This window comes from Sander vitreus, chromosome 9 (assembly GCF_031162955.1).
Source record: "Sander vitreus isolate 19-12246 chromosome 9, sanVit1, whole genome shotgun sequence".
Taxonomy (NCBI): Eukaryota; Metazoa; Chordata; class Actinopteri; order Perciformes; family Percidae; genus Sander; species Sander vitreus.
This window is the reverse complement of record NC_135863.1, coordinates 27,802,781-27,814,494: the sequence shown is the minus strand read 5'-3', so window position 1 is coordinate 27,814,494 and position 11,714 is coordinate 27,802,781. Positions and strand designations below refer to the sequence as shown.

The following is an 11,714-nucleotide window of genomic DNA, read 5'->3' as shown; positions in this document are numbered from 1 at the left end:
TTTTTCTTATACATAGTTTAGTACTATTCTTTCTGGCATAATTTATGATTAGGTTTAGAATAGATTCATTATTTCCTGGATTTTGTGTGACCATAGTCCCTATAAATGTACGTAGAAATGCAGGCGGAGGACCCCCCAGACACCTTGTTTTGTGCCCCCCCCAAACACACTTCTCAAACCAAAGTTACACCCTTGCACACACACACACACACACACACACACACACACACACATGCTCACACGCTCCCCCCACAGATGCGATTGTCATGAAAACGAGGCGCAGTAGGTGTGTGTTGCAACATGTCCCCAAGTAAGGACCTTGCAGATGGAGGTTCACACATAAACATTGGCCCTTTGGTGTGTGTGTGTGTGTGTGTGTGTGTGTGTGTGTGTGTGTGTGTGTGTGTGTGTGTGTGTGTGTTACAATTGTGTTACAATTTACAGTGGAACCAGAACTGGCAGCAACAAGTTTGTTAGCAATTTGAATGCTGACAGAAACCAGGTTGGTTACTGAGCTGAAACCAGACTAGACGGTGAGGATTCACCTAAAGTCACATAGACACACGCACGCACGCACACGCACACACACACACACACACACACACACACACACACACACACACACACACAATCATGTTAATGTTTGCAAATATGCAAATATATCTAATCCCAGCCAATCCCATGACAGCAACTCAAAGCATTTAGGCATGTAGACATGTCAAGCCTATCTGCTGAAGTTCAAACGGAGCATTAGAACAGGGAAGAAAGGGGATTTAAGTGACTTTGAACTTAGCAAAGTTGTTGGTTTGAGTATTTCAGACATTCTCATTACCGCACACATTGCAATATTGCACTATTATGCTACTTGCACGCTGTTAACTTCATATTTAATATAATACATATTTTATTTTGTTATATATACTATGTATGTAGATTGTACATTTTATTCTACACTTGTACATACATGTACATTCTTTTCATTCATCAGGAGTAAGTATTAGCATTGCTGCTGACGATGTGCCTCCCTTTATGACCACAGTGTACCCATGTTATAATGGCTACTTCCAGCAGGATACCATACCACGTCACAAAGCTCAAATCATCTGAGGAATGTTTACAGCTCTTTGTTCATTCTATGCTACAAAGAATCCAGGCAGTCCTGAAGGCAAAAGGGGCTCCAACCCAGTACTAGCAAGATGTACCTATTAAGTGGCCAGGGAGTGTATATTGATATAGATATTATTAGTTTTAGCTTGCATATACTGACTTATCTAACTACAAGACTAGGAATCATCTGTCCTGATCTCGCGAGCTCCAGTTTTCCACTCACAGATCAGTCTGGCATCTTGAGACAGAGAAAGCCATTTGCCAAATGACCGACCAATCAGCGTTGGTTTTGAGGCGGGTTTAGGTGTGACACAACGAGAAGCAACTGTTCAGTCTAAACAACATGGCGGCTTCTACGGATGAGATGAGCGCTATCGTGCAAGTTTTATTCAAATTAGAAAGTATTCCTTCATTGAAAGAAGAGCAAAAAACAGCACTGGAGGCTTTTCTCGGAGGAAAAGATGTTTTTGCTCTTCTCCTGACTGGTTTCGGCAAGAGTTTGATATATCGTTGATCTGATTGGTTGATTTGGCCCGTCTATCACCAACATAGGTGGCGATAGACAGATGGTTTATCCAATCAGCTAGCCAGTATTTTCGCCCCTTCCCAAAAGTTCTCCAACGGAAAGTTCCCAGATAGATATGCCGAGCAAATCCATCTGGCGGAGTCAGGTTACCTTTTCAGTGGGGTTGTTATGTAAATACATTAATTAGCATGCTTACATTATAATCTTTGTTTATACAACTCGGAGGTGGAAAGAGTACAACAATATTCACCATTTTTTTTCAACCTTTTCCTATGTTTTTGTGTCTAAGTGAGTATTAAGCGAGATCGGCAGCGGCGAATGTTGTCAGACACTTAGAATATTAATCTGAGCGTGTCAGCGGCAAAACGAGCACTTTTGTGAAGGTAAATACAAGCTGCACAATCGCTCTATTAACTTACATTATAGCTTGTTTTGCCGCTGCCGACTGCAGCGATCTCTCTTAATACTGGACCAGTGTCAAAGATTGTTGTTCCCATCAGTCACTTGGACACAACACCATAGGAAAATAGGCTCCAGGTTGAAACAAACGGTAGTTACCCTTTAAGTAGAATTACTGGTATAAAATCTACTAGAAAAAGTAACTCATTTAAAATTTACTCAGAGTAAAAGTTACTTAATTACTTTTTAACAGCGGGGGGGAAATATACGTTTTATTTATACTTAATATCTTATTTATATTATATATGTATTTATATATATATGATAATACTTGTTTAATTAAATCGCAGTCTTTTGCGATTTGTGAAGGGCACAAAGCCAAAAAACTCAAAAAAGAGACAAAAACCTTTTTAAAAAAAAGCACTGAGTGTTTATATGTTAATGTTAACTTTTATAATATACCCAGTAAGCACACATACGTTGCCGCGATGTATTGGCGATGTAATCAAAATGCGGCGGGAATACGTAGGATATTGCTCGTTTGCTCACTGGCACGACGTCCCCGGGCTCTACTTTTTAGCGACATGTAGCTTCTCTCTCCGTGACGTATATATATATATATATATACATTGTTTCCAACATATGTCATACATCGCCTGCGATCTATAGAGTTCCATTATAATAAGACGTCCAGATGCTCATTAAACGACGCTTCAGATGAAGCGATCTTTAGCATACGTCGCAGCGGCGTATGTGTGCTTACTGGGTAGTGTAGGAGGTTATTGTGAAGTGAATCTCAGTTTCTGTGCTCTGTAGGCTATGTGCATTTAACCACCTCGTGATTTATTCAACTCTCCTTGTCTGTAGCCTACTTGCAACATCGGTAACAGAATGCCAAAACATTTTTTTTTTACTCAGTAAAGGATGTCATTTAAAATGAAGCAAAGAACAATACTTCAAACAAAACATACTTCAGTAAAAGTAAAAGTACAGATTTTAAAAAAAACTACTTCAAAAGTAAAAGTATACCAAAAAAACTACTCAATCACAGTAACGTGAGTAATTGTAATTAGTTACTTTCCAACTCTGATACAACAGCAGACATAAAAGAAATATTTGACAACAACAAAAATCTCAGTCTTACGTCACTTGGTGCATAATTAAGTGGTTTAGCTGGGACAGAAGCCATACCTCCCCTTCTTCATCCTCTCCCTTCCCTCTGTCTGCGTTCCCTCTTCCTCATTCACTCCTTCCTCACCCAAATGCCCTCCCAACCTTCCTCCCTAACCTCCTCAAGGAGAAAGAAATGAGCAGATGGAATTGAAAACTGTAGCAGAAGTCTAAATCCGCCTGAACTAACTTCCAAACTGAGAAAATTGCTGTTTCAGTAGAAGTGCTAGGAGGCATTCAGGGAATGGATTCCAGCAGGTGTTTCCTGCTGTTCACAGTGGTGCTGCTGTCCCAGTAGATGGCATCCTCTTCCCAGAAATAGAGTTCCCACTTTTCCTCAGACAGTGCTGGCCCCTGTGGTTCTGGGAATCCATTCAGAATCAGATAAGATGTTTCCCAACAGCTGATAACATTCTCTGCTTCACTGACTTTCACCAGAAAAATGTTTTTTTTTTTTTACTACATTCAACAAATATTTCCTCAATTTCTGTTCTGGTAAAGAGTCAGCAGTCATGATACAGTGAGCTCTGTTTTAGCCTCCCAATAGTAAAATAACCATCAAAGGATACCATCATAACAGGAAGATCAGGTTGAGCCGTAAAAAGCCAACTACCACAGAGTTAGTTTCAAATGCAAATTTTGGAGTGCCTAAATCTTCCGTGGCCTTTTGACTCCACCGACAAAAACACTCTCAGGAGAAACACTGTTAATCTCTGCCTCTGTGGTATCAGTTTCTTCCACACACTTATGATTTTATGAGTGTGTTATGTTGGAGTTGGAGAATAATATGCTGTTAAACACTCTGGAGGGGAGTTCCTCTGAGATAAGTTGTTGCACAAGGGCTTGTGAGCATGTTTACAGCTGCTTGCTGACTGAAAATATTAGCCTTGGATAGTGAGGTGGGAGGGAGAATTAGTCAATGAATATGTCTTCTTGCATCAGAATAGTTAAGAATGTTTTATCCCTCAGGGTTATAGATTTGAGGAGGAGTGGTTTTGGTGTGGCCCTCACTGGACGTGTGTGTGGAGCGGTCAATGTACGATAATGGGAAACAAATAAAACCCCTTCAACCTGTTTTTTCAATCAAGTGAAATCAAGTGGAACACAGTGAGGGAGCGGGCCGGGCCCTTTCAATGTCCAATAACGTCATGCCATACAGGTGGGGGGGGGGGAAGGTCAGCTGTATGAATGATCTCCTGCAGATACGGTAGATGAGAGATTCCGTTCATCTCCATTGCATTGAACTGGAGACAGAAATGTCATAGACAGACATCTCAAAATGTGGACAAATACACCTGAACTATCTACATGGATGGATACAATTAAAGGTACATGGAAATGTTCTAAATGTCTAGGCCAGTGGTTGCCAAACTTTTTTACGTGAAGGAACCCTAAACTGACAGTTAGACCACGGACCCCCATTTGATTTCGTCCCAGGGTCCCCCCTCTGATAGGATTTTTACTTTAAGATGTTTTTTGGATAGTGTGTTATGTTGGAGTTGGAGAAAAATATGCTGTTAAACACTCTGGAGGGGAGTTCCTCTGAGATAAGATGTTGCACAAGAGCTGGTGCTGTAAAACGCTCTCTGTTTTTTGGATAGGATGGTTGTAGACAGAGAGAGGGGAACACATCCAGCAAAGGGCCACAGGTTGGATTCAAACCCTGGGCCGCTGCGGTAAGGACTAAGCCTCGGTACATGGGGCGCCCACCCTACCAGGTGAGCTAACAGGGCGCCCCTACTTTTAGGTATTTAATGGGAGAAAGTGTATGAAACCCATGACCAAAATAGTCATACATTCTGTCATTGTGTTACTTGTGGATGGAATTATAGTGAAAATAAAGGATTCCCCTTATTGCTGAGCACCCTCTGGAACCCCCTCAAAGACCCCCTTTGGTATCCACTGGTCTAGTGCATCCTTTTATATACATTCCCTCCAAATTCATTTGGAGACATATTTGGCATCTTCAAAAACTTTGTGATCTCCACTAGAATTTAAAATAAAGCTTGGGCAGACAACAGGAGGTCAGACCAGAGTGCACAAGAGTCTTTAGGAGCCGTCACACACACTTGATTCATACACACACACACTGCTGCATATCTGAGAGAACACAGAAACCAACATGTAAACCATCTGAGCCCCTCAGATTGGAGATTCCCACGCTCTGGCCTCCTGTACAGCTGAAAAAAGTGAAATGAGAATGTTTGATTTTTCACTTGAGTAAATGTAGCAATGATAGAGGCGGGGGGGTTCCTCTTTTCTCAGGCGGGCACAGGGCCATCCTGGAGATGACACTGAGATGTGTGACCTTTCACAACCAAAAATAGACACAGGGCCTCTGACGGCTGCACCAGTGCAAGTGTGAAACAGAGAGGTGGTGAAGAGTTTCATGAGCAACTATCATCTTTGTGCATGTTAGTCAACACAAATGAACTACTTGGTGTACCTGCATGCTTCTTGTCCAGTTTAATGTTAAAGGGTAATTCAAGTTTATTATAATTTGGGTCTTATTTTCCTAATATATAAAGGTGTTCCGATGCCATTGTTTCCATCCCGATTCCGCTACCTGAACTTACCTGAAATAAACATGAACGAATACAAACAGAGAAGAACGCCATAGAACTTTGTTTTATTATCTAGTTTGGCAGTCAGTCATAACAGAAAAAGAACGTCAATGAACTACTTTAAAGTAGATTTTCTTCGGGGATAAATGACGTGGTATCAGATTGGTGCAAAGACTTGCATACTCGCCCGATACCAGCATTTTAGGCAGTTTTAGAGTCATTTCCGTATCAGTATCGTAATATATGTCTCTGGCTTTATCGTAATTCTCCGACATCATGGACAAAGCCAGCTTACGTGATTTGATAAAGGCTACGCTAACGCTGCCTACACATGATCTGCGTTACTGTAGGGCGCAGAGCAGAGAGGCAAAGTGCAGCGCAGGTACACATCATCATTGCTTCTGGAATTGGTTGAAAGAGCAGCGGCAATGAGGTCAAAGTTATTTTTTAGATTAGCATCTTTGTCATCTTAACACCTGCTTTCTAGGAGGGCGAAAACAATCTGCTGGCTCACAGGAATCTTTTTCTCTGGAATAAAAAAGATTACATGTGAAACAATAGATTGCTGAGCAGACAGGCAGTGTGCCACCATGAAACTCAATCCTCCTCACATGCAATGACAATGATCTCTTTTACCCACCCTTCATCCCTACGAGTAGCCCGAAAAACACTTGTCCATCGAGCAGATTTCACCTCATTCCACCAGTGGGTCTTTTTTAGTTTATTCGAGACAGGGTTTCTCTTTCTTTTCACCTCGCTATCCCCTCCCACTTATTGTGGTTCGCCTGTGTGCCCCGATGCAGCCTCCATCTATATTGAGCCTCTGTAATTATGTCAATGTAATGTTTGTATTTATAGGCAGCTGCCACAGCGCTCTGGCAGCCACTCTGTCCCAGCTGGGAAGCATCGGTCTGTTTGATGCTTCGAAGGTGGGGCGCTCAGAGCTCCGGCCGGGATCGAACCGGCTTCTGAGGATGGCTCACCTAACCCTAGACCTCTAAAGTTTAGAGGTAGGAAGGAAATGGTTTGGGCCTTCAGGATTAAAACAGTAATATTCCACATGTCTTGGACATCATTTGTATGAATGTATTTATTCAATTTAAACCTTGATATACATAACCTTGATGTAAAGCTGAAAAAATAATTCAAAGTTTTGTTGATCTGGACACGTTAAATATATGGGACCTGACAAAAGGTTGTAAGTAGACATAGCATTGTATCAGGGCAGTGGTACCCAACCCTTTGGCTTGTTACTCTCCACAGTGAAACAGCCCCCTGTTACAGATTGCATATGTCTATGAGCAGTGCAACCAGTATTATTTTCCCTTTTGAAATTGTCTCATTTTAATGTAGTTTTTAGTCATTAGAAGAAAACATATCCAATAATACAGAAGAAAAGATCAAAAGATTTGAGAAATGTAAAATAAATAAAACTTCTTTTAACTATGTGGTTAACCATGAACTTGGTCTGTGTGTGTGTGTGTGTGTGTGTGTGTGTGTGTGTGTGTGTGTGTGTGTGTGTGTGTGTGTGTGTCTGTGTGTGCATGCATGAATGCATATGTGTGTGTGTGTGTGTGTACGTGCGTGTGTGTGTGTGTGTGTGTGTGTTCACATCAAACCATGTTTTATAAACTGTTTGGCAATCACACACAGGACTCAGAAATCATCTTCATTTAGTTTAATATGTACATTAAAATAACCTATTTACATTATATAAAAAAAGGATTCAATTTACAAGGCAGTACATTCCTTCAAGACACATACAAACAAATCTTTTTTTGCCAAAGACTGTGTAGCCCTTTGTCAATCAGGTGGTGTTGAGATGGCATGCACTTCTGTGAGACTTCCGACTGTAAGAACCTGACTTTAAATGCTAGACAACAGACTCACAGACATGACATCCTATTCAAGCCTTCAGGGAGGACAGAATAAATGGCAGTTTTAGAACAAAACATTGTCTCAAAGCTTATATCACGTGCTGTTTACACTTACAATATAACACGCAGAATAAAACTTTGATTGTCTTTTAGCCAGTGGAGAATATGGCACTCGTAAGATGTGTAATAACATGTTATTAAAGGCACTAATGGTGAAATACAAAAAAAAATGTTTTTGCTCTTTCAAAGGATTGTCCTCTTCCAAGTGCTTCAGTGGCATGTGCCTGACATGTTGAGTGGAATGTTCCTTTAATTTGTTGTCTATATAAACAGCATTCCATACAAAAAGTAGTACCAGCTACATAGTTAACAAAAAAAAAAAAAAGTCCGAACAGAATGATCTGTTTCTGTCTATCTGGCTGCATTTCCTATTAGTTTCAAAAAATAACATTTAAATAAATCTTTTCACAAAATATAACTCAAGGGCGTATCATTTTGATGCCCCTATTGCCCCGATGAAAAATCACTATAATATTCCTATAATATACCTATAGGTCTTACAGTGTAGTCAATAGTGGCCTCATCATACTGTATGGCAGTTTATGCTGTCATGTCATCACTATAGTTGATACTCCTATAGGATCTTGCGTCTATATATTTGCACAGCATCCTTCTATGTCTGATCATAACAGTTCTTTTTATGGCTTGATGCGGTGCATAGAAGTCCTTGTCTGCGCCATGTTTTTTGGTCTTTTCCTCACATGTGCCTCTTCATGTGCAGGGCGAGATGGTCGGACCGGGAGAAGGCCCGTTCGCACAGGTGACACTGGAACGGCCGGTGACCGGTGTGCTTCCGGAAGTGACGCGTGAGCTCATCGGAACGAGCGAACTTCCAGCCGCAACCCTCCCAGCTGCAGTGGTATGGTTTCTCTCCTATAAACACAACAACAACAAAGCAGCCGTGAGTGACGTCATAGATTGAAGGCAAGGTAATGACGGGTTGGATAAATAGCACAATACAATGGCTTTTTATTGTAATTGTTGATGAATAAAATGTATTTAAAAACTATATATATATATATATATTTTGCATTTTCAAACACAAGAAATGAAGGTTGCTGATTAGAAAAGAAAGGGTTGGATAAGTAGCCTAAAACGTCATTCCATTCAACATGCGGCTCCTACTGTACCTGTGTGCGTCCTGAGATGCGCCTTCAGGTGGGAGCTCTTGGTGTAGGTCTTCCCACAACCGGCGAAAGTGCACGTGTGCGTCGCAGTCCGTTTCCTCGGCCAGGACCGGCGACCCCTCTTCGGCTTGGTGTCCATCATTTCCAGCGGGGAGGACGGCGGGGTGAGCAGGACCCGCTGTCCGGCCGCCGGCTGCTGCATGCCCATGGCTGCGTCCTCCCCGAACATGCCGGGGAACTGGTGGTGGTGGTGCGCCACGGGGAACGGGAGCTGCATGCCCGTGTGCTGGTGAGGGAATCCCGCGGAGGCGCAGCGGTGGTGGGGGTGGAAGCTCTGTGGGAATGTCAGCGAGGTGGCGGTGCACATCTGGGTCTGGTGGCACTCGGAGCTCATCAGGTCATCCGGGCTGAGAGGCGGCGTCATACTGCCCACCGCTGCCTGCGGGGAGTTGGCCAGCCGCGGCTGCTCCTCGTACGACATCATGCACGAAACGCTCCCCTCGTGCTTGACTTTGGTGCAGCTCTGAGGCACCAGACCCATGACAGGTCCGTACGTGTCCATTGAGGCGGGCTCCACTTTAATGTTCGGATGCTCGGGGAATAAATCCTGAGTGGTCTGGAAAGGCGCGGAGCTGATGAGGAATCTCCCCTGGATGCTGGGGCTTTCCCCGGGGAGGAAGCTGGTGTCCACGTCGGAGCGAAGGAGCTCCGCCATCAGGCTGTTGTAGACGGGCGGAGGGCTGTTCATGTCTGGGACAGATGTGTAATTGGTCGGCTGCTGGGGCATCCCGGTGTGCTGCTGCTGCTGCTGCTGCTGATACACGGACACCCCGGACTCCTGGAGCCGGTAGGACTCTGCCCCGGTCCCTGCGGCTGGCGCACTGTCGGACACGCTGGTGTTAGAGAGAATAAACTCAAGATCCAAGAACTTATCCAGGTCCTCTTCGTCTTTTCTGCCGAGGCAGCTGCTGTCCATGTTGAGCGCAACGCCGCTCATATAGCCCTTCCACCTCTGGAGCGAGGATGAGAGAGAGAGAGAGAGAGAGAGAGAGAGAGAGAGAGAGAGAGAGAGAGAGAGAGAGAGAGAGAGAGAGAGAGCAGAATTAGTTTGGTTCAAAATGAACAACTTATGGGTTTTTCACAGTACTTTAACATAACTCATTAAAACAATTCACTGCTATAACATAGCTCGAAACAGCACAAGTGCACTGTGAGAGGGGTGAATAGCCGACTACTAAGGCAGTATAAAAACCGTACTTAAATACATATTGCAGTGCCCAGATCTTATCAAAATTCAAAAGTGTTAAAAACGTTTTAAGGACTAGCAAACACCGTGTATGTGTTCTAATGTGACAGGCAGACACAAGCAAACAAATGCATTAAGTTATGTGCCTAAATCAAAACGTCGAACTGTAACCGTTTTCAAAACAAGTGTAAATATATAAACAGCGCAACTTACATCTTCCCAACATTTCTCCTTTTGGTTGGCAAATGTAGAGATTGATGGTAAAATGGTCCCACTCGAGGCCATTTCCATGCGTTATTTAAAAAAAAAAGTAGAAAAAAATCTTCCTTAAATACACTTATTCTGTTTTCAAGGAAATCACCGCGGTGTCCGCGGAGTCTCCAGAAAAATATCTAGAGAGCGCGTTGCTTCTTCTGCGGTCCGATGAGCTGCTGCTCTTCACTCATGTGCAGCTTTGTGTCTGGAAGGAGCAGTTTTTATAAATATTGTTCGCAGCACAAATCAGACCAATGCGAGGCTGGGGGAAGGAAGCGCGTCCAGGATGGGGGCGCTGCGTACCGGACAGCCCCCTAAATTTAGCCTCGGTATAAAAGTCCGAGTTTTTCCTGCGAGTCAGAGACAGAGAGGTGGCGAGAGAGTCAGAGGAGGACTGATGCGGAATGCTCTCTCTGCTCCGCTGCGGGCAGCTACTTAACCTTACAGTGAAGAACACGCCCTCCGCCAAACCTGGCCAACAACTGGCAGGGCAGAGAGAGAGAGAGAGAGAGAGAGAGAGAGAGAGAGACTGGTCCTGACAAGCACCACTAAAAGACCTCTAAGCAATTAACACGTTGTTGAAAAAAACAGCAACGAAACCGATACTAAAAGGGGGCACAGGCTTCTCTCAAAGAGGAATGGGGGATGCTACAGGTGCCCGCATATTACGCATTTGGATAGGGTGCGCTTTTACGCACACAGGCATTCTTTATGACTCATTATCCTGTTCTAAAATATTTAGTTTCATCTCTATTTTTTTTTACTATGTCGCTGGGCACATGACAATTCGTTGGTAAATAAAAAACAAGGATCCTTAAATGTGAATACTCTTTCTGTGTCTCTGTCAGAAGGAGGGATTTTGTTTCTATCAGAACATGAGCAGGCAGAGAGAGCCTATGCGTGCCTCCGATCATAGTTGACTCGGATCAGACAGTTTCCTCCCCCAAAACTCCTAAAACCCGTCCGTTCCACCCTGGCTGTCATGCCCGGTATGTTCTGCTGCAGGCTTCAGCCACTAGGCGCCAGCTACACCACGGCTTTTCTCCCTCTACTTCACAATGCTCCGTAAAGCATCATTGAGGTGTTAAGTAGGGGGCTCCCGGTAAAGGACTTGGTATCATCTCCTCCACTATTCTTCATTCATTAATATTTAATCTTTAAGCATGGCAGTATGGCACTTGTGAACAGAAAGTTGCTGGTTCCAATCTGAAAATGAATGACAGACACTCTGCTTTCTCAACAGCTGTTGTTACTGTACCCATGACCAATGCAGTGACTGTGGCCAAAAATATTAACCCTATCAGAGTGTTACTTAAACAGCTGGGATTCTTGGGATTTGATACATTGAAAGTAAGTCAGAGATTGTGTTTTATCAGTGTTGGA

General features: G+C 43.3%; 1 protein-coding gene across 1 annotated transcript; it reads right to left on the bottom strand.

Annotated features, from left to right (window-relative positions):
- Nucleotides 1–7,997: 7,997 nt before the first annotated feature.
- Nucleotides 7,998–10,758, bottom strand: LOC144523722 (Krueppel-like factor 2). Its single transcript, XM_078259502.1, has 3 exons — nucleotides 10,290–10,758; nucleotides 8,834–9,842; nucleotides 7,998–8,576 (listed from the first exon to the last, which is right to left on the bottom strand). Exons 1-3 carry the CDS (start codon nucleotides 10,365–10,367, stop codon nucleotides 8,401–8,403), a joined length of 1,263 nt encoding a protein of 420 aa, XP_078115628.1. The 5' UTR covers nucleotides 10,368–10,758; the 3' UTR covers nucleotides 7,998–8,400.
- Between the last annotated feature and the right edge of the window lie 956 nt (nucleotides 10,759–11,714).

Bases quoted from the DNA above. Each gene is read 5' to 3' on its own strand.
- LOC144523722 (XM_078259502.1), bottom strand. From the start codon at position 10,367: ATGGAAATGGCCTCGAGTGGGACCATTTTACCATCAATCTCTACATTT. The intron at 9,843-10,289 runs GTAAGTTGCGCT...TCCTCGCTCCAG, and splicing joins AGGAGAAATGTTGGGAAGAT to AGGTGGAAGGGCTATATGAG. The intron at 8,577-8,833 runs GTACAGTAGGAG...TTGTGTTTATAG, and splicing joins GCATCTCAGGACGCACACAG to GAGAGAAACCATACCACTGC.